This window comes from Mustela lutreola, chromosome 9 (genome assembly GCF_030435805.1).
Source record: "Mustela lutreola isolate mMusLut2 chromosome 9, mMusLut2.pri, whole genome shotgun sequence".
NCBI lineage: Eukaryota > Metazoa > Chordata > Mammalia > Carnivora > Mustelidae > Mustela > Mustela lutreola.
This window is the reverse complement of record NC_081298.1, coordinates 16,509,932-16,531,110: the sequence shown is the minus strand read 5'-3', so window position 1 is coordinate 16,531,110 and position 21,179 is coordinate 16,509,932. Positions and strand designations below refer to the sequence as shown.

Genomic DNA, 21,179 nt, shown 5'->3' with positions numbered 1-21,179 from the left:
TGTCTCATACCATGAATGCAGTCAGATGATTGTGAGTCATGGGCCGCTCCCCCCCTTCCCCAGACCATCTGGATACAGCTGGCATCACGAGGAAGCCAGAGGTGGGCTATCCTTCGGCGGCTATTGTCACATTATTTGTTATCAAAATCTCTATTCCACAGCAATTTTTCCCATGCTAGTATGAATTTCTCTTGGCAAATAAGTTATTTTTAACAAAGAGCCTTAGGCTGTAAACTTGCTGCCTGAGAAGAGTCGGGTCAAGCAAAATCAAAGGAGTCAGAGAAAGGAGAGAAGAAGCACGCTTCTCCAAGGAAACATCATTGCCCTGTCCCTCAACTGTCCTCTGAATGCTATTCCGGGCCCTCTCGCCTTTCCCTTCATTTTAGCTGTTCTCCTCTTTATACATTTCCTCCTTGCCACGCCTCCCCTTCCACTAAGCCTTCACTCAGTCTGGTCCTACGAAAACTTGTCGTTATAACGGAGCTTTCTCTTTAATTCAAGGTTTGCTAAGGTTTGCTCTTTAATTCAATTTACTATTCCAAGTACGTAAATCCAAGGTTCATTTGATTGAAGACATCATGCTAAATACCATAGCACACCTGAAGAGCTGTGTCTGCCAAGCCTTTAAAAACATCCCACAAATTCCCCTTCCCATTTACATGATACAATGGGGCCATGGTAGGCACCCCAGGTTCAAAATCTGAAAAGACAGTTTGGTACCTTGGCCCAGCCCTCCATACCTGGGTGGCCCTAAGATTCAGCCTCTTATGTGCAAAAAAGTGGTAACATTTATTAAGAGCATGGGTGGAAATGAAGTCACATACTTGGACACACTGTATGAAGCAATATAAAAACAGAATCACTGGTATTAAAGAAAACAAATTAGCCTTTTCTTATAACTCAAGGTTATCCCTAAAAAAGATCAGTTATTGTATTCGGAACCCACACCTGTTTTTCCTCCTGACATCATAATTGTCACGAATGCCACTACACCTTCCGCAAAGCAACAAGATGTGGCCGTGGAGGCCTTCCAGGGAGTGGGGAGTGCAGTATCCCCTGCCCACGTGCCCAGCAGCTCCGCCTCCTGAGTCTAATAAAACCTCAGTGCTGCTTCTGAGAGTTCTCCTCCCTCTCCTCCAGCAACCAGGCCATCACCCCTTTTATTTACCACCATTGCGAGCCTGTCTCCCTGGACTGGCCAGTCTCCTTCCTTCTAAATCCTCTTGGCTCAGAAATCAAATAAGAACCTGTTAGAACTGTGTGTAAAATAAGATCTACAGCCCCTAGAGGAGAGTCTGGGGGCTCCCCCTTGGAGTAAGGACAAGAGCTCTGTGTGGCTTTAACATCGATTTCGTGGCCCAGAGGCCCTTTGGCTTCTTTCTGGGATCTTCACAACACACTAGTAGTTGCACCTTCTAAACAGAAGGGTCCAGGAGAAGAAAGGAGTTTTTACACAATGTCTGGTATATGGTTACCATTCACTGTTTCTACGTAAGACCTCACTTGGTGCCAATATACAAGCACAGACGGGTCCTTGTGTAATAATCAACAGTAATGAAACCATGGACATATTTGAGAGGGAGAAGAAATTCCCACTTAACAATGATAATAATGTTCACTCTATTGATTCACCAGTGTTCATATGTCATCTCACATGATGCTCCCAACAGTCTGATGAGGTAGGCAAAAACATCCCCCATTTCTGATAAAGAAATCTCAGGTTCAGAGAGCCAACTAATCTGCCTGAGGACATATAGCTAATAACAAGAAAACAAGGAATCCCAGGCAGTCTGACCCTATAGCTAGTCCAGATGGGAATGAAATTATCTCCAGGGATCATTGGGAATTCAAGTCACATTATCAGTTTTCCCAAATGAGGAGCAGTAAACTCTAAAATCCACCCATCAAATTGAGACTTACCATGATTTGTATATAAATTGCCAACTCTCAAAAAAATTCTCAGAAACCACCATTGCTATTATCACTTGCCAGGCATTTTATATGCATCAGGTCAAATGATCACAACCCCCTTGTCAGGCTGATAGAATCATTTTCCATCGACATATGGGGAAGCTAGTCTCAGAAAGGTACAATAATTTGCCCAAGGACATAGAGCCAGTAAGCGACAAGAGCCAGGATTTTTATTCCGGTCTCTTGGACTTCCACGCCAATTCTCTTTCTGACGTGTTGAGTGACCCACGATAAAATTTCTTTCAACACACACTATTCTTTTTTGATGTAATCAATCTTTGCAATTCAATAGCTTCTTCTGAATCTTGCAGCTTCAGCTGTGAAATTGAAGCAATATTGGCCCAGAAGTCAACACAACTTGGTGAAAACCCAGGCGTGGGCAGTCAATCAACAGCTGTGCAACTTTTGCCCAGTCGGTTGAGCATCTGACTCTTGATTTCAGCTCGGGTTGAGATTGCGGGGTTGTGAGATTGAGCCCCAAGTCAGGCTCCACACTCAGCATGGAGATTACCTCTCTCCCTCTCCCTCTGCCCCCACCCCCTGCTCACACTCTGTAAATGAATAAAATCTTTTTTTTAAACAAGTAAAAGGAATAATGGGTTGTACTACATGTGCCATGGTCCCTGCCACAGGGAGTGTTTTTACTCTTTCCTTAATACATCAATTATTATTTTCCTTTACAAAAAAAAAAAAAAAAAAAAAAATAGAGGTAACTGGTTCAATTTCAGAGTGACCGATTTAGGATAAACCAGCCATGACTGTATAATAAAAAATACAGAATCTTCAAATCAATAGTTAAAATGTTGGAAGAGTGGGGCACCTGGGTGGCTCAGTGGGTTAGGCCTCTGCCTTCAGCTCAGGTCATGATCTCAAGAACCTGGGATCAAGCCCCGCATCGGGCTCTCTGCTCAGCGGGGAGCCTGCTTCCCTCCTTCTCTGCCTGCCTCTCTGCCTACTTGTGATCTCTTTCTGTCAAATAAATAAATAAAATCTTAAAAAAAAAAAATGTTGGAAGTGGTCTTAGGAATCATTGAATATCCATTCATTCACCAGCATTAAGTGAGCACCAACTATGTAAGGTGTTGTGCTGAGCACAGGAGATGAGCAGTGAACAAAGCAAACTCCCTGCCTTCACAGGGCTTAAATTCTAGTAGAAAAAAATGTCAGAAAATAAACACCTAAGTAAACAAGAAAAACCTTTAAGAAAATCAATTACTATGAATGGAGAGAGCCAGGCCCCCTCCCATTTGGCTTGTAAGGAAAGTTACCTCCAACCACAGGGGACTTAATAGGCCAAAGGCCCCACAAGAGATTCGTGGTGCATCTTTGCTCTCTAGACCAGTAGCTCTCAAATTTTCTCGTGCATCAGAATCACCTAACAGGCCTGTTTAGACCACAGATGGCTACGTCCCACCCACAGAGTTTATGATTCAGTAGGTCTGTGGTGGGGCTCAAGATTTTGTGTTTACAAAAAGCTCCCAGGGGATGCTGTTGGTTCAGGGACCACACTTGGAGAACTATTATTGTTGAGGAATAAAGCCATATGAGAAAGAGGCAAGGTAGAAAGAGAGAACCCCAACCCTTCTCTCTCTGCCCTACAACCTCCTCTCAGTGCTCCCCATCTGCTAAACTCAATAAAAAACCAGAGGGCAAAGGAGTCAAGGTCATGTGTCCTCCTAGAACTCAGATCAGTAAAAAGGACTCCATTAATGCAATTCCCTCCCCTTACCCCTTTCCAAATTAAAGGGCACTAAAGGACTTCTGCTGTTCTGAATCTCTAGATGTCTTAGCATCCCTTCTGTGGTCCCTTAACCCCTACCTACCCCATAAATAGTTCCTTCACTAAAGCTGCCTGACACATTGCAGTTGAATTCTGTTTTCTGTCAGGATCCAGAGGGATATACCACAGACCCCAAACAGCTCCTCTAGTGATGACAGTTTCAGAAACTGGCAAAAACTATTCTATTTCTTCCTACACCAACATCTATAAAATGCAGGTCAAATACCAGATCACCTTCTTTGCTACATAAATGTGAGTTGTATATGCAACTTGTAGGAATCTGCCCAGCCGAGGCAATGAGCTCACTCTGAACAGAGCCTTGGATAGACATCGGAGTAAGCAGCCCATCCTGGTTTACCCAGTACACTCCTTCCTCTAGCGCTGTAGGTCCCATATCCTGGGAGATACCTCCACCCTGAACAAACCAGGACAACTGGTCACCCAAGCCATGTACCCTGTACGCCAAAGAGCCCCAGCAAGATTGTTTCAGCAACAGCACCACCATCAAAAATGGCTAACATTTACTGAGCACTTTCCATGAGCCTGGCCCCATGCTGAGCTTCTTACACACATCACTTCATTGATTTCTCAAAACCACGCTACAGGCAAGTTACGGTTACTAGCCTCATTTCACAGATGATAAAATTGAGGCTCGGAGGTTTCAAAGAACTTGTTCAAGGTCATGCGGCTTACAAGTGGCACAGCACTGACTTGAACCCACACAGTCTGAGATCAAAGCCTGCCCTTTTCATTGCTATGGTTTCTGTCATGACGAAGCAGATGGGTCCACCTACACCAGATCTGATTCCATGAGAAAGATAACCAAGAACTACCAAAGGGCCATTTTCAGGACCAATCTTGAAAACTACAGTCACAAGAGCAGAAAAAACCAAGAGGGGATTTACACATTCTTCAGTGTAGGGCACAAATGAAAAAGTCACTGAGGAGGTACTTGGTGCTTTTGGAAAATTACACAGGCCCTTCTATTTCAGAATCAGAGATTTCTGCAGCAAACTCTGTGACATTTAAGACTGGATACATCCTACAGATCCAAAGGCAGTTCCACCTGATGACTTAAGCCTCAGTCTCTCATATGTAAGACTAGAATAATAATCAACTCCCTTAAATCTACAGGGGGCTATCCTGTGGGCTAAATGATCTCAATTAACTGTGTCCAGCCAAAAAGTGTTTTCCTAAAATGCTTTGTTTGCTGAAGACCCAGAGGTCCAAAGTCCAGAGTCTGGGATGAACCCCTCGTCCAATCTGAGATTCTGGGGGCTTTGGCACCCTCCACTGCCCAAGTTCCCAAGGTTGAATCAGCATCCGCCACCTCCAGGGGCTCAACCTTTGTTCCAGGACAAGTGAGGGTCCTCCCCTATGAATCACCACCTTTCAAGACTGGGATGATTAAGACAGACTGATTTGGGGGAAGACGATGGAGCTTCCTTCTCTCACAGAAAGATAGCCCCTCTCTTCCATACCTCTTCCTGCCATTAAAATCTTCTAACATCCAACATCACGTGGTGGTTAAGACCCTGGACTCTGAAATGAGAGGACCACGAGCGTGACTGTGGCCAAGCCCTTATACCTCCACAAAAACAATCCCTTCTCTGATACGTGGGATTGCCACATGTGCTTCATAGGATCACCATGAGAATCTAACAAAGCCTTGGAAACCCCTGAAAGGAATTCTCATTGCACATTTTGAAGAAAGGCTTTCTGCCCAGGAATTTCAAAGAAGACCTAAGTTTTCCCCCTACAGGTGAATTTAGCACAGCACCTGGCACAAAGTAAACCAGAAAGAGCGCAGAACGTTGTGGCTAAAAACACAGATTCCAACATCGTCTAACTTGGGTTCAAGTCCTGACTCTACCCCTGGCTAGCTGGATGACCTTGGCCTTGCTACTTAACCAATTTGTTCCTCACTTTTGATGATAACTGAACCCACATCATAGGGCTATTAGGATGTTTCTGTAAGAGACAAGGAGTAAAGCCTTTGAAAAATGTCCGGCTGGTTGTAAGTATTTAAAGCATACAGTAACATCCATGTTTGCTATTTGGTAGACATTTCCTCTCCTGCATTGATTCCCCTGGTGTTCAGTTTGAATCCTTCCTGCTCTGCAGACATACCCCACTGCACCTCTGATTTTCATAACTTTAGAATCTGTTTCCCTATTATTATTCTGCTATCATCCATCATCTCACCAAATTACTTGTCATCTCCTTGTATATTCTGCTTCCCATTCCAACATACGCCAAGTGCTCCTCTCCTCTGTATACTCTTCAGGGATTAGAAATCTTCATCCCAGAGGAGTGAAAATCCCTTCTGTCTTATTCTAATCCAGACTGTTCTAATGGAGCTGCTGTTTGAAATGAACAATCCTGGAAAAGATTCCGTTTGTATCATCTCCTAGATGTGGGGATTCCAAACACATATTCCTTTTGAAAACAAACTATGGATAGCATTAAATAATAAAACCGATTGATCAGGAAGGGGTAGATTTTTATATTACGTAACCTCTATAAAGATTTCAAATGATTTGATCATCAGGGGAAAAAATAAAAATACTAAAGTCAGGCACCAGAACTTGAGCCCTTAAAAAACACAGACATCAAAGCACCTAGGTGGCTCAGACAGTTGAGCGGCTACCTTCGACTCAAGCCATGATCCCAGGGTCCTGGGATAGAGTCTCTCAAGGGGCTCCCTGCTCAGTGGGGAGTCTGCTTCTCCATCTACCTGCCACTCCCCCTGTCTGTGCTCTCCCTCTCTCTCTGACAAATAAATAAATAAATAGAATCTTTAGGAAGAAAGGAAGGAAGGAATGAACGAACGTACACAGACATCATCAGGTCATTTCACATATAGTAAACTGTGCCCAGGTTCACAGCACCTCCTAGCACTGAAAAGATTGTGCAACATGACCCCTCTATCTCAAATGTGCCTTTCTGGGGTCCCAAACAAACCCAGGGGCAGAGGCTGTCCCATGGCAGAATCTCTGTGATTTCTCCATGGAGGTACCAGGAGGGGGAAGGGGGTGTTGCAAGGGGAAAGGCACTGATACCTAATAAGGTCCCCTCCCTCAGGGCCGCAATCATTCATGCTCCAGTGTTTCCCTATATCTGTGACACAATTCTCTATTTCTTTCTTTCTAACCAGATGCAGGGGTCTTAGAATTCCCCACAGGAATCCTAATTACAGACTTTAAAAGAAAGTAGTCCATATAGAAAACAATACATAAATTTGTTTTGAAAGAATGATTGGAGGAAGCAACACATATGTTCAAAATCCTTATCATCTGCACTTTACTGGCAAACTTTAAATTCCAAAGGGATCACTTTTGATAGAAGTAATTTAAATGCAGAAATATTACACAGAGAAGTGTAATTAACACCTATGTTCTTCTCTATCAAGAAGTATCAACTAACTTTAACAAATTTTCTTTAAGTATATTCCTCTTTCCAAAGGGACTGGAATACTCCAGATAAAGTCAAAATGCCCTTCATCTACCACTTCAGCTGCATTTCTCCCCAGACCTCTTCTACAAAGCATAGCCTTCCATTCTGCATTTTATACTAAAATAAACATGCATAGTTCGGTTATTAATATAATAGTTGACTGTTATGCTTAGAAAATCGATTCTTTTTCCTTCCAACAGAAGAGGATGTGGCTTTCCAGATGCTGAATTTGCTTCATGAACCAGAAGGGCCCAATAATACTTGCAAATATGCCTTAATAGATATGCAGATTTTTAGTATAAGATCTTCCAAGATGCTGACATAAAAGGGCAGTGGCACATCAAAAATGGGGCTGTTTCTGTGCATAAGCAAGATTCTACCTGATTCACTAGCAACTATGCACCCTGTTAGGAACTGGAGAAGCCAGAAAAGGTCAGGCCAAGATATACTACACCTGCCTCCCCTCTGTGTAGTCAACTCACTTCCACGATATCCTGTGTCTCTGACTAAATAAACAGGGAATATAATTATGGAAGTTCTGGAGCACATACCAGGTCTCTGCCAGATAATCCATAATCCAACTCAAACTATGCCACTGGTGTCAGAAGTGGGATAGGCATGACTAGCTCGCTGTGATGGCCAGATTTAGTCAGAGATCAGAAATGCCAAAGTAGGAAGCACTAAGTAAAAATATGCCTGAAACATAAGAATTTTCATGAGAGTTCAGTCAAGTGGTATTCATTCACCGTTCTTCTGCCTCCAACCATTTGGACCAGACATATAATAAAAGATGGCTCAAGACATAACTCCTGGAATCTTCTATATGACCCAAAACAATGGCTAGGACTAATGATCTCCAAAGGGAGTTAAAACCATAAAAAGCAGAAACATCTGAAGTTTGAGCCAAAACCAACGGATCACAAAGATCAGTCCCCTAGTTAGACATCTGAAAAGGTAATGTGGCATAGGATGGGTACCAAGGACCCCTAGAGCTCCAGGTGGAACAGGTGGGCAGCAACTTTCCAGGGACAAACGATAGCTGCTGAGGTTTGGCAGGTGAGAAGAAATGAGAATGGAACTGAGAGACGCTTCAGTACTTGCTAAGCCAGTTCTCAAGTAAAAGCAGTAATAGTATGCTTTCACACACAAGTGAATTTAAATGTACGCTAAATGTTTATATGTGGGAAGAGATAAAGATAAGAAAGGTAAGAGAGCTGACTTCATCAGCCTTCACTAAAAAAGTGACCAAGGAGGGGAGTAGTCCTAAGTTACACTAAAACTCTGTTTTAACATATGTGGACAAGAGTCACATCTTGGAACTCTGGGATTTGTTCAGGTTAATCGTACTCCTCCACCAAAAATAATGTTCAGAGGGTCAAGTCCCAGAAATAATGTTCTACTTGGAACACCCATCTTCTGTGCAGAAAATTTAAGATTAAATTGAAATGGGAAATTTGCATCGATAGGTATTACGCTCCCCCCCCCAAAAAGTGTGTTGAACCTGTGTTTGAAACAGGCAAGATGGTGCCTGGGTGTGGCTAAAGGGCATGCATGTTTGAGCTGAGCATCACAGAATTTGGAAACTGTGAAGTTTCCTCTTTTTCAGGAGGCTGCACGGTTCCTCTGTAAAGCTAATTTAAATGGCCTCAAGGCAATACAACCCCAGTATTAGAGAGCTGGCCTCTGCTTTGTTCCAGACAATGCTGTTTAGAGGACGATAACCATTCTAAGCCAGACGGATAAAGGGAAGAGGCTGGCAGCGCTCCCAGCTTCTGAACAGAACTGATCAGAACCCCCCTCCCCCACCCCATCCCAAGTTTGAGACAAGTTAGAATCTTGGCTTAAATCTTGGGTTCTGAAGTTTCTGAACTGAAAATCATTCCCTCCACCCCAACATACACATGTTTCTGAGAAGAAAAAGTAAAAAATAGGGATGCCTTATGGCTCAGGGTATGGTCTCAGGGTCCTGGGATCAAGTCCCACATCAGTCCCATATCAGGCTCCCTGCTCAGCAGAGAGCCTACTTCTGTCTCCCTCTGCTACTCCCCCTCAACTCATGCACACTCTCTCTCTCTCTCAAATAAATAAACTTAAATATATATATATATATATATATATTTATTTAAAGATTTTATTTATTTATTAGATCTTATTCATTTATTTATGTATATATTTAAAGATTTTATTTATATATTTATATTTGTTTATATTTATATTGTTTATATTTATATATATTTAAATTTATATTTATATATATATGTATACACACATACATACACACACACACACACACACACACAATGCAACAGGTGAAGAGATGGCATATGAACAACAGTCAGCACAGGGAAGAATCAATGAATAAAAAAGAAAAAAAAAACTAGCAGTGAAAACAGCAGGTGGTCCGGATCTGGAACTAGGAGAGAGGTGGACATGGAAATGACTGTGCAATCAACGCTGGCAAAGTGGACCGGCACAAAGGCCGTGACGCTGCTCCATAAGTGCGGCTGTGCAGGAGCTGTGACCTAGACCCCCTGGGGAAATTAGGCCCCCACCTCCCTCACACTGGGCTACCTGGTCACCCAACTCTGCACAGCCTGACCCAGCAGGACTGAAGAGGACAGTTAATAAATGAGAATGTACTCAAAAATCCAAGTCCCTGAAAGTGTTAGAAAGACAAACATTTTCCCCACGGGGATGAAGGGTGAACTCAAGGTGTCTTAGCTTCCTCCTTCCCCAGGGCCACTTCGTGGAAATGAGTCCACGAGGGCTGGGAATCAGGGCCACAGTAAACCAGTGACCCTCCTGCCTAACAGCAGATGCCACTTGGCCAACCCAATGGGGGCCTTGGCACCATCCCTCCCACCTGCCAAGGCAACAGGTCATCTACAAAATCAGGGAAATTCCCGGAGCAGGTCCCCACCAGGAAGTCCAACATCTGATCAGCCCATTTTGATTTTCGACAAAACCATCCTTCACTGGAAGATCTTATGGTTCCAAACCACCACTGCCCTGAAAAACATACTATGACTGAATTCGTTCTGGAATGACCGTACTATTACCACAGCAGTCAAAACTTAGAGTACAGGAGGATGTGTTTTGAGCCATAAAATTATCAGTATATTTACATTAAATCTTTAAATCACTGTAACTTAGTAAATTCTCCATGCTTATTTTATGTGACAATAAAAAAAAACCCTCTGGAAGTGGGTCAAAAAGTTCTAAAATAAGTACCAATTTTTAAAATTGGGATATCTAAATGTAATAAAAATATGAACTTCCAGCTTAATTGTAGCTCTAATCTATTGGTGTTTGCTACAAATTGGTTCTTGTGCAACCTAGATCCTAGTGTGACAGTTTTATAGTCTTACAAAAACTTGATAGTACTTCAACTCTTTAAAGTTTGAGAAGTTTCTGACAGGTCTTCATGTTAACTCATTTTTACTTTCTTTTTTTTATATATATATAATTTATTTATTTGACAGACAGAGATCACAAGTAGGCATAGAAGCAGGCAGAGAGAGGAAGGGAAGCAGGCCCCCTGCTGAGCAGAGAGCCCGATGCGGGGGCTCCATTGCAGGACCCTGAGATCATGACCTGAGCCGAAGGCAGCGGCTTAATCCACTGAGACACCCAGGCGCCCCTCATTTTTACTTTCTGATGCTCCTAATTAACTTTTTTTTTTTTTTTAAAGATTTGCACACACTTTAAAAGTTATATTTGTATTTTCCTCCAAGATACAAGGTTTCCTCACTGATCTATTTTTTGAGGTTCCTGGAGTAGGCAGCTCCTGAAACCATTCCTGACGATCCCCACTTCCTTCAAGCCCGTATTTGACTCCCTCCCCTTGCGAGGAGGCCAGACCCAGGGACTCACCTTGGACACACAGACGCTGGCAAAAGTGAGGGATGTCACTTCCAAAATTAGGTTACAAAAGGCTGACTTCTGTGTTGCTCACGCTGCCTCCTGCCCTGTCAATTGCTTGCGCTGGTGGAGCCGGCAACCACGACAGGATAGGGGCTCCTTGAGCAAGGAAGTCAGAGCAGCCTCTAGCTGGCAGTGCACGAGGAACTGAGCCCATCACTCCAACCACAACCATGCCAGTGAGGCTGGAAGCAGAGCCTTCTCCATTCCAGCTGAGTGGACTGGAGCCCCAGCCAACAGCCTGTCCGCAGCCTGCGGAGAGATCCAAAGCCAGAGAAGCCAGCTGGGCCACACCCAGATTCCCAACTCCAAGAAAGGGTGAGAGATGGAACTTGTTATGTAGCAGAGGTAACTAACTAACACAGTTCCCTTAGAGGGACATGGGACTGGGGTGTTTTTGTTTTGTTTTTTGTTTTTGTTTTTTGGGGGTTTGTTTGTTTTTTTCTTTTCACAAAATTGGTACCTAAGAAACACTGACAGGTGAATTCATCTGGATCCAGGCACTTAAGGGCCGACTGAGAGATCCTTAAGAAAAAAAGAAGCATTAGCATCAACTTTAAGGCTACACTCTAAGCAGTGACAGTGAAAAAATTATTTTTAATTAGATCAATAGGTCTCATGCCCAAAGCAACCCTAAAAAAATCTAAGAGACAAGCAGTAATAAACGCATGCTATTTAAAATATCTTTTTCTATCCCTAACATTACTGCCCGCCCCTGTTTTATTCCATTCTCTTCCAGAGTTCCCCTAAAACTCAGACTCTGATGTCTCCACAAAAAGGAGCCACAGCTCATTAAAATAAAAAATAAGTGACCACATGATTGGGACAGAAAACCTAACCTAGAGGTGAGCCTGGGCCTGCTTGTTGTCACAGAAAAAATAAGGATGCTCTCAAAGACCTCCGGAAGCACTGAAGAAGGATCTGGTTCAACGGGGGTTCCTCTGACCAACCTGTGACAGCAAAAACAAGTCGTCATTACAGTCAACGAGAGCAAGTCCGGAGCATCCAAGACCGCTTGTGCCTGATGATCTAACATCAAACTCTCTTTAAAAAGTTCTCCTCGAGGGACTCCTGGGTGGATCAGTGGGTTAAGCAGCTGCCTTCGGCTCAGGTCATGATCCCAGCGTCCTGGGATTGAGTCCCACAATCGGGCTCCTTGCTCGGCAGGGAGCCTGCTTCTCCCTCTGCCTCTGCCTGCCATTCTGTCTGCCTGTGCTCGCTCTCTCTCCCTCTCTCTCTCTCTCTGATAAATAAATAAAATCTTTAAAAAATAAAAAAATTAAAAATTAAAAATAAATAAATAAAAGTTCTCCTCACCAGTGGAGATGCAACATGAAGGGTTAAGGGGGTAGGAGAAGAATGAATGAAACAAGATGGGATTGGGAGGGAGACAAACCATAAGTGACTCTTAATCTCACAAAACAAACAGAGGGTTGCAGGGGGGAGGGGGGAAGGGGGAAGAGGGTGGGGTTATGGACATTGGGGAGGGTATGTGCTATGGTGAGTGCTGTGAAGTGTGTAAACCTGGCGATTCACAGACCCTGGGGATAAAAATACATTATATGTTTATAAAAAATAAAATTCATTTAAAAAAAAAATTCTCCTCGCTGACATGAATCCAGGAATCCATGCTTGGTTCCGAAGAGACAAATGGACTCAGAAAGAACGACTATGTAAACCCCCAGTATGAGTTTCGGGAGGACCAAGAGAACTGGCTTTGTGAGCCCGTGATCAGTTTCAGAACCACTGGGATTTAAAAAAAAAAAAAACATTTAGAAAAGAGGGGTAAAGCAAAATCAAGGTGATCTGAGAGGAAACAAGCTGCCCAGGGTTCTGGGAAGCTGGAGCTGGGGATGGGGGTGGGGGTGTCAGCCCGGGCTTCCTCCCTGCGAAAAGGATGAGCTTCATGAGGCTAAGAAAAGTCTGAAGTTAGTAAACATCTTTTTAAGGGCAGCTTATGGACTGCCAGTGCGAAGTTCTCCTGGGATGTGGATGGAAGCCCCCTAGAAAAGCAGGGAAGAAAAAAAAAAAACCCGCAGGTAGGGAGCTGTTGCCTTGCTTCTCCCAGCTGTTCACCCTGCTAGGAGACTAAAGGGCCAAAAACGTGTTGCATCTGCCCTGAGACAGGGGAGCCTCTCCTCTTCTGTTACATTTCTACATCCTGGCTTAAAGAGAAAGAAAAATGAATGAATGATCTATTCTCTCCCTCCCCAACCAATCCATACCCTACGAAAATACTCCACATACAAGCTATTCACATCTGCAATTTTAATAAAATGAGCACTCCAAAAAAGCTGTTTCCTTATTCATTACTCAACAATGAACAAAGCCACCTAATTGCTCAGATCCTTGTCACAACCTTGAGAGTCGAAAACTTTTTCGTTTTTTGCCAAGCTGATGAAAAGGAAGACATGTTAGCTCATTGGTTTAACTCAGTCTAAAACGTCCCAAGGAAAAAAAGAAAAACAAAAAATGCCTTGCAAATAACTCGTGCAAAAGCCTATTTTGGATACTGACAAGGGATAAGTAATGACAATGCCTGTTTTGTCCCGGGCACCCAGCTTAACAACGTACAGGCGTTATCTCTGGATCCTGCGGCAGTGAGGGAGGCACTGGGGTGCCCATTTTACAGATGCAGAAGTAAAGGCTCAGAATAGGGATGTAACAGCTTATCAAGTTCATATCCAGGGCGCCAGGATTTGGAGAGTTATACAACCACCACGTTCTTCCAATTTTCCCATCTCTTCATCACTCCAAAATATGCTCTTGTGCCCATGTGCTATAAATCCCCGGTCCTACCCCCAGCCCCAGGCAGCCGCTGATCTGCTTTCTATCTCTAGAGATTTGCCTTTTCTGAATAGTTTATGGAGTAGATAGTCTTTTGCATCTGGCTTCTTTTGCCTGATGTGTTTTTTGAGGTTCAGCAACGTTAACACATATCAATACCTCATTCCTTTTCATTGCTCATGGCATCCCATTAGGTAGATTCCTAGTCGATGGACACCTGGCTTGTTCCCAGTTTGGGGGCTTCTGTGAATTACACTGCTATGAACATTCATGTATGTATCTTTGTGTGGATGTCTGTTTTCATTTCTGTTGGCAATACTCCTACAAGTGGACTTGCTGGATCCTACAGTACATGTAGGTTTAACTTTCTAAGGAAACTGCCAAACTGACATCACGATTTTTAATTCCCTCCAGCATCAAATAAAAAATTTAAGCTGAATATTCAAGAAATTGAAAAAATTTCAGATCTGTTCCACTTAGGCACCAGGGGCTGTGTGTGTGTGTGTGTGTGTGTGTGTGTGTGTATGTGTGACATTCTTCAGCAGCCTGACTCCAGTGTGGAAAAAAAATCAAGACTGTCACAGTGGGGACTTTAATTTATTAGTTACCTTCAGTTTATTAGTTACCTGCCAGTCTGGTAAAGGTTCTGAGGAGCTCTTGCCTGTATAGATAACTGGCATAGGTCAAGGGAAATAACGCTGACATTTTGGGATAAAACTGGCCAAATGATCATCATTCCTGAATGGTTTCTATCATCTTCTCACCATTCTGCCTTTCTGACACATTTTCCCATTTTCCCCAAAATTCCCATTTTTCACTGTTGACTTGCAGAAGGTCTCTTAGGATCGATGCCTAGAATACACCTGGGTCTATCATCTTTAGAACTACAGTTCTTCCTAATAATAAATAAATGGCATTGCCATCTCAATGTCCGCATTGCTCAGGCAAATAAGAGTGTCCAGCAAGACCACATCAAATGCTAAATCCCAAGACCCCAACTTGCCACCCCGACCCGACTGGACACAACACCACCAATCATTACAGCATCTGACTGTTATCGTTTTTTTTTTTAAAGCCACAGTTTTCCTCCTCTGACAACCAATCTGAACCCATTTTATAAGATTTCATGAGACACTCTATTTGCTGTTATCTACATGGTGTTTCCTCCTAGCCCCAATTCTGCAATTCTGTAATGTGCTTGCAAATGCTATTATACTTGTCGGACATGGTTTGTTTTCAATAATCTCATAGCTTTTGTTTTGCTTTTTTTTTTTTTTAACTGGAATGCCATAGCTCTCTATATGTTTACTTATTCTTTGCTTGTTTATCAAGTGCACAAAGCATCCCCCACCTTCCCACTGCCTCCAGAGCACCAGGCACTGCATTTCTACGTCAGGTAAGAGAGGGACATGGAGCAGGCGAGGCAAGGAAGAGTGGGTGAGGGACAGGGTAGGAAGAGAAGGAAGATATTCCCAAATACTCTCCTGTTACAACGTGTAACCATCTGGGTTTTTATCGGTTTTCATTTAGAAGGTAAACTGTGCTTAAAACGAAACATTCCCTATCTGAACTCTTGAATGGCCAAATGTATCAGTGTCAGCTGTTTGGTACTAAATCTCTTTCTAAAAGCAGTTGCGGGGGCACCGGGGTGTCTCAGTCTATTAAGCGTCTGACTCTTGATTTCAGCTCAGGTCATGATCTCAGGGCTGTGAGATCGAGACCCAAGTCGCCCTGCATTGTGTATGGAGTCTCCTTAAGAGTCTCTCTCCCTCTCCCCCGACCTCCGCAAACCCCTCCCCCCAATAAAAATAAACAAAATAAAAGCAGTTGCAGGAACTCAAGTGCCCCCCAGCAGGAAAAACGAAACATCATCACCAAAACCCAGCCAAGTAATTTTCCACTCATAGCTGAGCTTACCATCAATGCCCCCTTGACCTGTGTCCACACACCAATGCCAAGGCCAAGTACCAAACCAGGCTCCCCTTAGGATAAGGCACTGCGGTGCCTACTCACTCTGCATACATCATCTCTAGTCTCTACAAACTCCAACGAGGTGGCTACAGTTATCCTCCCTTTACAGATGAGAACCTGGGGATGGGAGAAGGTAAATGACTTTCCCAAGCTGACATGGCTGGAGAGAGGCAGAGTGGGATTCACATGGAGGACTTTAGACTCCGCAGCTCTTACTCGGTTCCCTAAGTCAGGCTGCCTCCTGAGTCAAACTCCCCAAGCCCCCACGAAGGTTGCCACAGGCTCTACCATCTCTTCATCGTCACCAATAAATATTTATGAAGGACCCTCGGCCTCCATGCCATTGCCCTTGTTTCCACAGCAACGTGCCGTCAGAGAGTCACGGGAGTATCCCGTGCTTAAAGGAAGGATGCTGGACCGTCCTGTGATAGTGGCTCTGAAAGGTGACAGTTTCACTACTCCCGCGGATGCCGTCACAGCCGGCAGCCACAAGCCTGCAAGCGCTATGCTAGGGACCAGCAAGAAGGAATGGAATAGAGTGGAAAGGTAGTAGGCTTTTACCCAAGAAAATGGTCTGCTCTCATTGTGGATGCGTTTGTGATTGCTGCTGAAACAGAATCCAAGCCAGGTTTGCACATTAATTATTCTTTTATTAGGAAAGAAATCAAGCAATCCAGGAGAGAAAATAAAATTTGACTGTACTGCTAACAGCTCCCCAGAGATAAGTGGTGATGAGAATCGAGTTAAATGACTACATCGCTAACAACTGCAATCTCAAGCCGGTCCCCTCTACGATCCATTTTTGCTCTCAATGTACAGAGGCTGAAATCCACTAGTAAATGGACTAATTATCCCTTTATCTGTTTGTTTGTTTCTCTCTTGCCCTATCCCAAATGATGTTTTGCCACACTCTCAGCAAGCTGATTTCCAATGCTTTTTTACTGTCATTCTTTACAAACATCACCCTGGCTCATGAAACACATCTTACAGTAGGAAGAAGGAAACTGCCTTTTGATGACAAGCTCTCACCACTGACCTTTGGACATGGTGACCAAGGTTAAAGCAAAGTATATCACCCTGTGTATTAGATGCAAGCTTATAAATTTGAAGTGCTTTTAAGACTGGGAATTTTCAGATTAAAACAATATGGAAAGCACGCCACTGAGTTTTAAAATGTACTATTTACCCAAACTTGCCAAAAGTTTTAAATAAGATACTTTAAAGGAAATCAAGACATTGTCATATTTGCACTAGATTTGAATTCCATCTATTTCAGCATTTAGAAATAAAGTAAGATGGTAAATCCACTTTAAAAAGTCAACACTTGCAGAATTCCTGCATTTACAAATAGAGATCTTTATGAAGAACTCTGAGAAAAAAAAAAAAAATCTAATTTAAATGGCCCAAGACGTCAGCATTAAACCAAAAAGGAGACAGATATGCACAGAAAATCCCCATTTTTACAAATTAATGAGGCTCTCTCGCACACAAGCTACGCCCGCATGTTTAAGGAGCCCCCGGAACAAACGCAGTCACTAGCAAAGTATATGCTCTAGTCGGTTTGCAGAAGCCAACCGGCTCGGGTAGAACCAAAAGAAACCAGAGGAGCCTTCCGAGTAGGTATCTTCCCAAACTGTGATCCTGGATTGCTTTCCTTCCCCTTATGTTCCAAAGAGCAAACAAAGAAAAGGTGCCTGCTCCTCACACCTCTCTAAATGTTTTAACAAAAGGCTGCTGAATAAACACATTACTCATTTAAAATTTGAAAAGAAGTTCTATTCCTGAGATGAAAGCAACTCGATTTGCATTTTAACAGTTGTGGGCGAGCGCCACCTGGTGGGGGCAGCGCGAGCAGCGCGCTTTCTGCCTTGGACAGCATCCCCAACCCGGCAGGATTTTTCCCGAGAACCGCGGCGGAATATTTTTAATATTTGGAGGGGTGGGCGAGGGGGTTGGCTGGGGGGAAGGAGGCTTCGCCGTGGGAACGTGAGTACTGTTAATGCGGGGCAGGCCGGCCAGGCCCTGGAGGAAAGTAAGAATTTAAGTCACAAATCACACCCGGGCCCCCAGGGCTGCCCCCAGCCATGCCCTCTTCCTCTCCCCTCGGTAGACACCTCATACAGACCCAAAATGGGAACAGGAATTGTACACCATCTTTAGAACGGCGTGGTGCCTGCTAATCCGACCTTCCAGCCTCACACCCCACAGAAGCGTCCTGGTCACCTAACTTCCCAGCCACGGAAACAGGCTGTCCCTTCACAAACTCCCATCCCCGGTTCCCATTTTGGTATGGCGCAAGAGACACGCCGGTGCATTTCCCCTGGAAGGTCACTCCAGCGGTTCCTAACCTCAAAGGCAGCCTGTTTAAAGAGGTTTCACTCCACCGTGAAACCTCTTTTTTCTTCTTCTTCTTCTTCTTTCTTTGATTTTTCATGATAATATACGGGCACCGCCGTTACTTAGCAATCCGAAACTAATCTTTTCCTAAATCTCACTTGTTTATCTCGGCCTGTCCCTGGGATCCCAGCAATCTCCGCTCCGTGTGGTCCCACCAAAGCCAATCGGTGGTCGGAAACTTCAAGGTGATTTTGAACTTGGAAGCATACCTACGCCACTCCTTCCCTCTCTCCCTCCACCTGCCGCCCACTCTTTGGGGCTCGGAGCTGGAAGGGACCTGCGGCGGGCGGGGTTTGGTGAAGTGTAAGACCCGGGATGGTGGGGTGGTCTCCTGAGCATGCCAACTAACCATTAGGAGCACACCAGCCCCCCCCCCACACACACACACTGAGAACTACCTCTGCTCACCTCCTTCCAATGGCCAAACCCAAATATGAGTGTCCCCACAAAAAAAAAAAAAAAAAAAAAAAACCACCCCACAACTTTTCGGGAACAGTCAGCCTCACAGGTCGAAGCCACTCTTGCTCGAAGGGCCTTAACTGGAGCGCCCATACACTCCGCTAAAAACCACGGGCTTGGAAGGAGGCAGTGCTGTCTCAGTCGTTAACATCAACACCCCCACGGTGCCTTCAGCGGATTGCTTCAGGACTAGCTGAGGGGCGCGGCGTATTTAGAGCAAAGTCTGGAGCTTGCCGTCTCTCCCGGGAGAAAAGAAAAGCCACCGCCCCGGCAGCCTCGGCCTGCCGGCGACCAGCGCTCCCCGCGAAAAGCGCGCGCTGCCCCCAGAAGCTGCGGGAAGCGAACGCTCCACCCCGGGCGTCGGTGCCGATTCTCGTCTCGCCGCCCCAAACACTCCAGGGACGGATTCCGACAAGTGGGAGGCAGCAAGTGGAGACATTCGCAACAACCGCGAAAGTTCCTCCAGCCCGGGGGCCGCCAGGAAAGTCGGGCCGGGAACTTCGCCAAACGCGGGCTGCCCGGGGGACCCGCGGGCCCGGGCGCATCCGGGCGCAGCTGGCGGCGCGGGCGGCCGGGAACCGGCTCCGGCCCTCGGGACGCGCCCCCCCCCGCGAGCCCGCGCAACTTTCTTCCCCGGGGGCCCCGCGGCGGCGGCGGGCGCGCCGGGGAGGGAGCGGGGCCCGGCGGGCGCACTCACCTGCGGCGCTCTGTGCGCGGGCGCCGGGCAGCGGCGGCAGCTGCAGCCGCAGGAGCAGGCTGAGGGCAAGCGCGGCGAGGCTCGCCATCCGGGCGGCGGCGGGCGGCTCAGCCCCTTCCCGCGGGGGCCGGGGCCGGGGCCGGGGCCGGGACTAGGGCGGGCGCGAGGCGGCCCCGCATCGCCGGCGCGGCCGCACGCAGGGGCTCCGCGGCGCTCCTGGAGCCGGCGCCGCTGCGCTGGGAGCCGAGGCGCGGCGCGAACTGAGGCGGGCGGCTGGGCGGGGGCGGGACGCGGGGGGCGGGGGCGGGGGGCGGGGGGCGGCGTCCCCCGAGTCCTAACGCCGCCGCCGCCGCCGCCGCCCGCCCGGCGCTCCGCCCGGGCCGCGCACACACCCTCGCGCGCACGCCCGCGCCCCGCACACGCCCGCGGCCGGCACCCGCCGGCTCCCCCGCGCACCCTCGCCGGGGCTGGCCGGCTCGGGGCCGCCGGCTCCGCGGCGCTCCCACACGCAGCACCGCCCCCTACTCCGCGCTGCACCCCCGCGCCCCCACGCGTGCGGGGGTCCTGGCCTCCTCGCCCCGCGCCGCGCGGCGCCGCCAAGCATCGTCTGCCCGGCTGGGGCGCAGGTACCGGGGGCGGTGGGGGGAGGCGGGAGAGGGGGAGCAGCCGTGTGAACTCGGAGTGGGGGAACAGGTGAGTGGGGGCCGGGTGGAAGGGGAGGGAGGGAGGGAGCGGCCGTCTCAACTTGGGATTGGGGGGGAAGGGGACAGGTGAACGGGGGGAGGGGTCATCTGCCCTAAACCGGGGCGGGCATCTGCCGGCGAGGGGCTGGGGCACGCCCAGAGAGGAGAATTTCATCTAAGAGTCGACACCCCCCCTCACCGTACGCCCGCGCACACACATACACACACGCACACACGCTCTTCTGGGGGCATCCCACCTCCTGGGCCACCCAAGCACCCCTCTTATTCACCCCCATCTCTCCCCGTCCCCACCCCCACACGGGAGGGGGAGAAGACTGGGCATGAGGCATCTCTCTCTCGCTCACTGCCTTCCCCCTTTCCAGTTCTCGAGAGACAGAACCGTGTAGCTTTTTTCCTTTTTCTTCCCGGTCTGAACAAAGACCTGGTTGGAAATGAAAGCCTAAAACCACAGATCAGAGTCCGAGCTGTCCCTTTGCAGCTCAGGGGCTGGGACTCTGCTCTCCTGGGAAGCCAGGATCTCATGGACAAGATCTGGAGCCACTTGGGTCCTGGCTGGGAGCCTGGGCTGTAAAAGCTGGGGACAGGGACACCTAAGCAATGCTCCAGGAATTCACACTTGGTGAACCTGGCCAAAGCCTTCCTTCTGTTCCAGCACACCCTCCCCTCCCCCTCCCCCCACCACCTTCCTTGCTGGGATTTCAAGGATTGGATTGGACAGACTATGGGGCAGAAATATGAAAGTCAGGCATGGTTAGGGTTTCCAAAAGTGGGAAACCTCGGGCTGCGGTTTGAGTGGCTGTGGCAGAGAACAGGAGGAGGCCTCACTCCCCCACCCCTCCAGGTCCCTTGACTTTCCGTGGACGGGAATGCTGCTGGTGAGGCAGGACCAGGGACCAACCTTGACGCCAGGCTGTACCTGCCCATGGTGAACTCTGGCCCTCTATGCTTTCCCAGCTGTCCTGCTGGACACCTGGAAACTGTCCCCTCCGTTCCTTCAGGAGTACATGTTCTCACCTGCTGCTGCCTGACTCGGCTC

General features: G+C 46.8%; 1 protein-coding gene across 12 annotated transcripts in view; it reads right to left on the bottom strand.

Annotated features, from left to right (window-relative positions):
- Positions 1-19,677, bottom strand: part of PTPRT (protein tyrosine phosphatase receptor type T) — a 1,057,545-nt gene extending 1,037,868 nt beyond the window's left edge. For 6 of the 12 annotated variants that reach the window (XM_059133127.1, XM_059133130.1, XM_059133131.1 and 3 more), the window contains exon 1: positions 19,440-19,676. In XM_059133127.1, the coding sequence (XP_058989110.1) occupies positions 19,440-19,527 (88 nt within the window). In that variant the 5' untranslated portion in view covers positions 19,528-19,676. Of the gene's footprint in view, positions 1-19,439 lie in introns of all 12 variants that reach the window. The other 6 variants (XM_059133123.1, XM_059133124.1, XM_059133125.1 and 3 more) reach the window with 2 other exon arrangements.
- Positions 19,678-21,179: the final 1,502 nt, after the last annotated feature.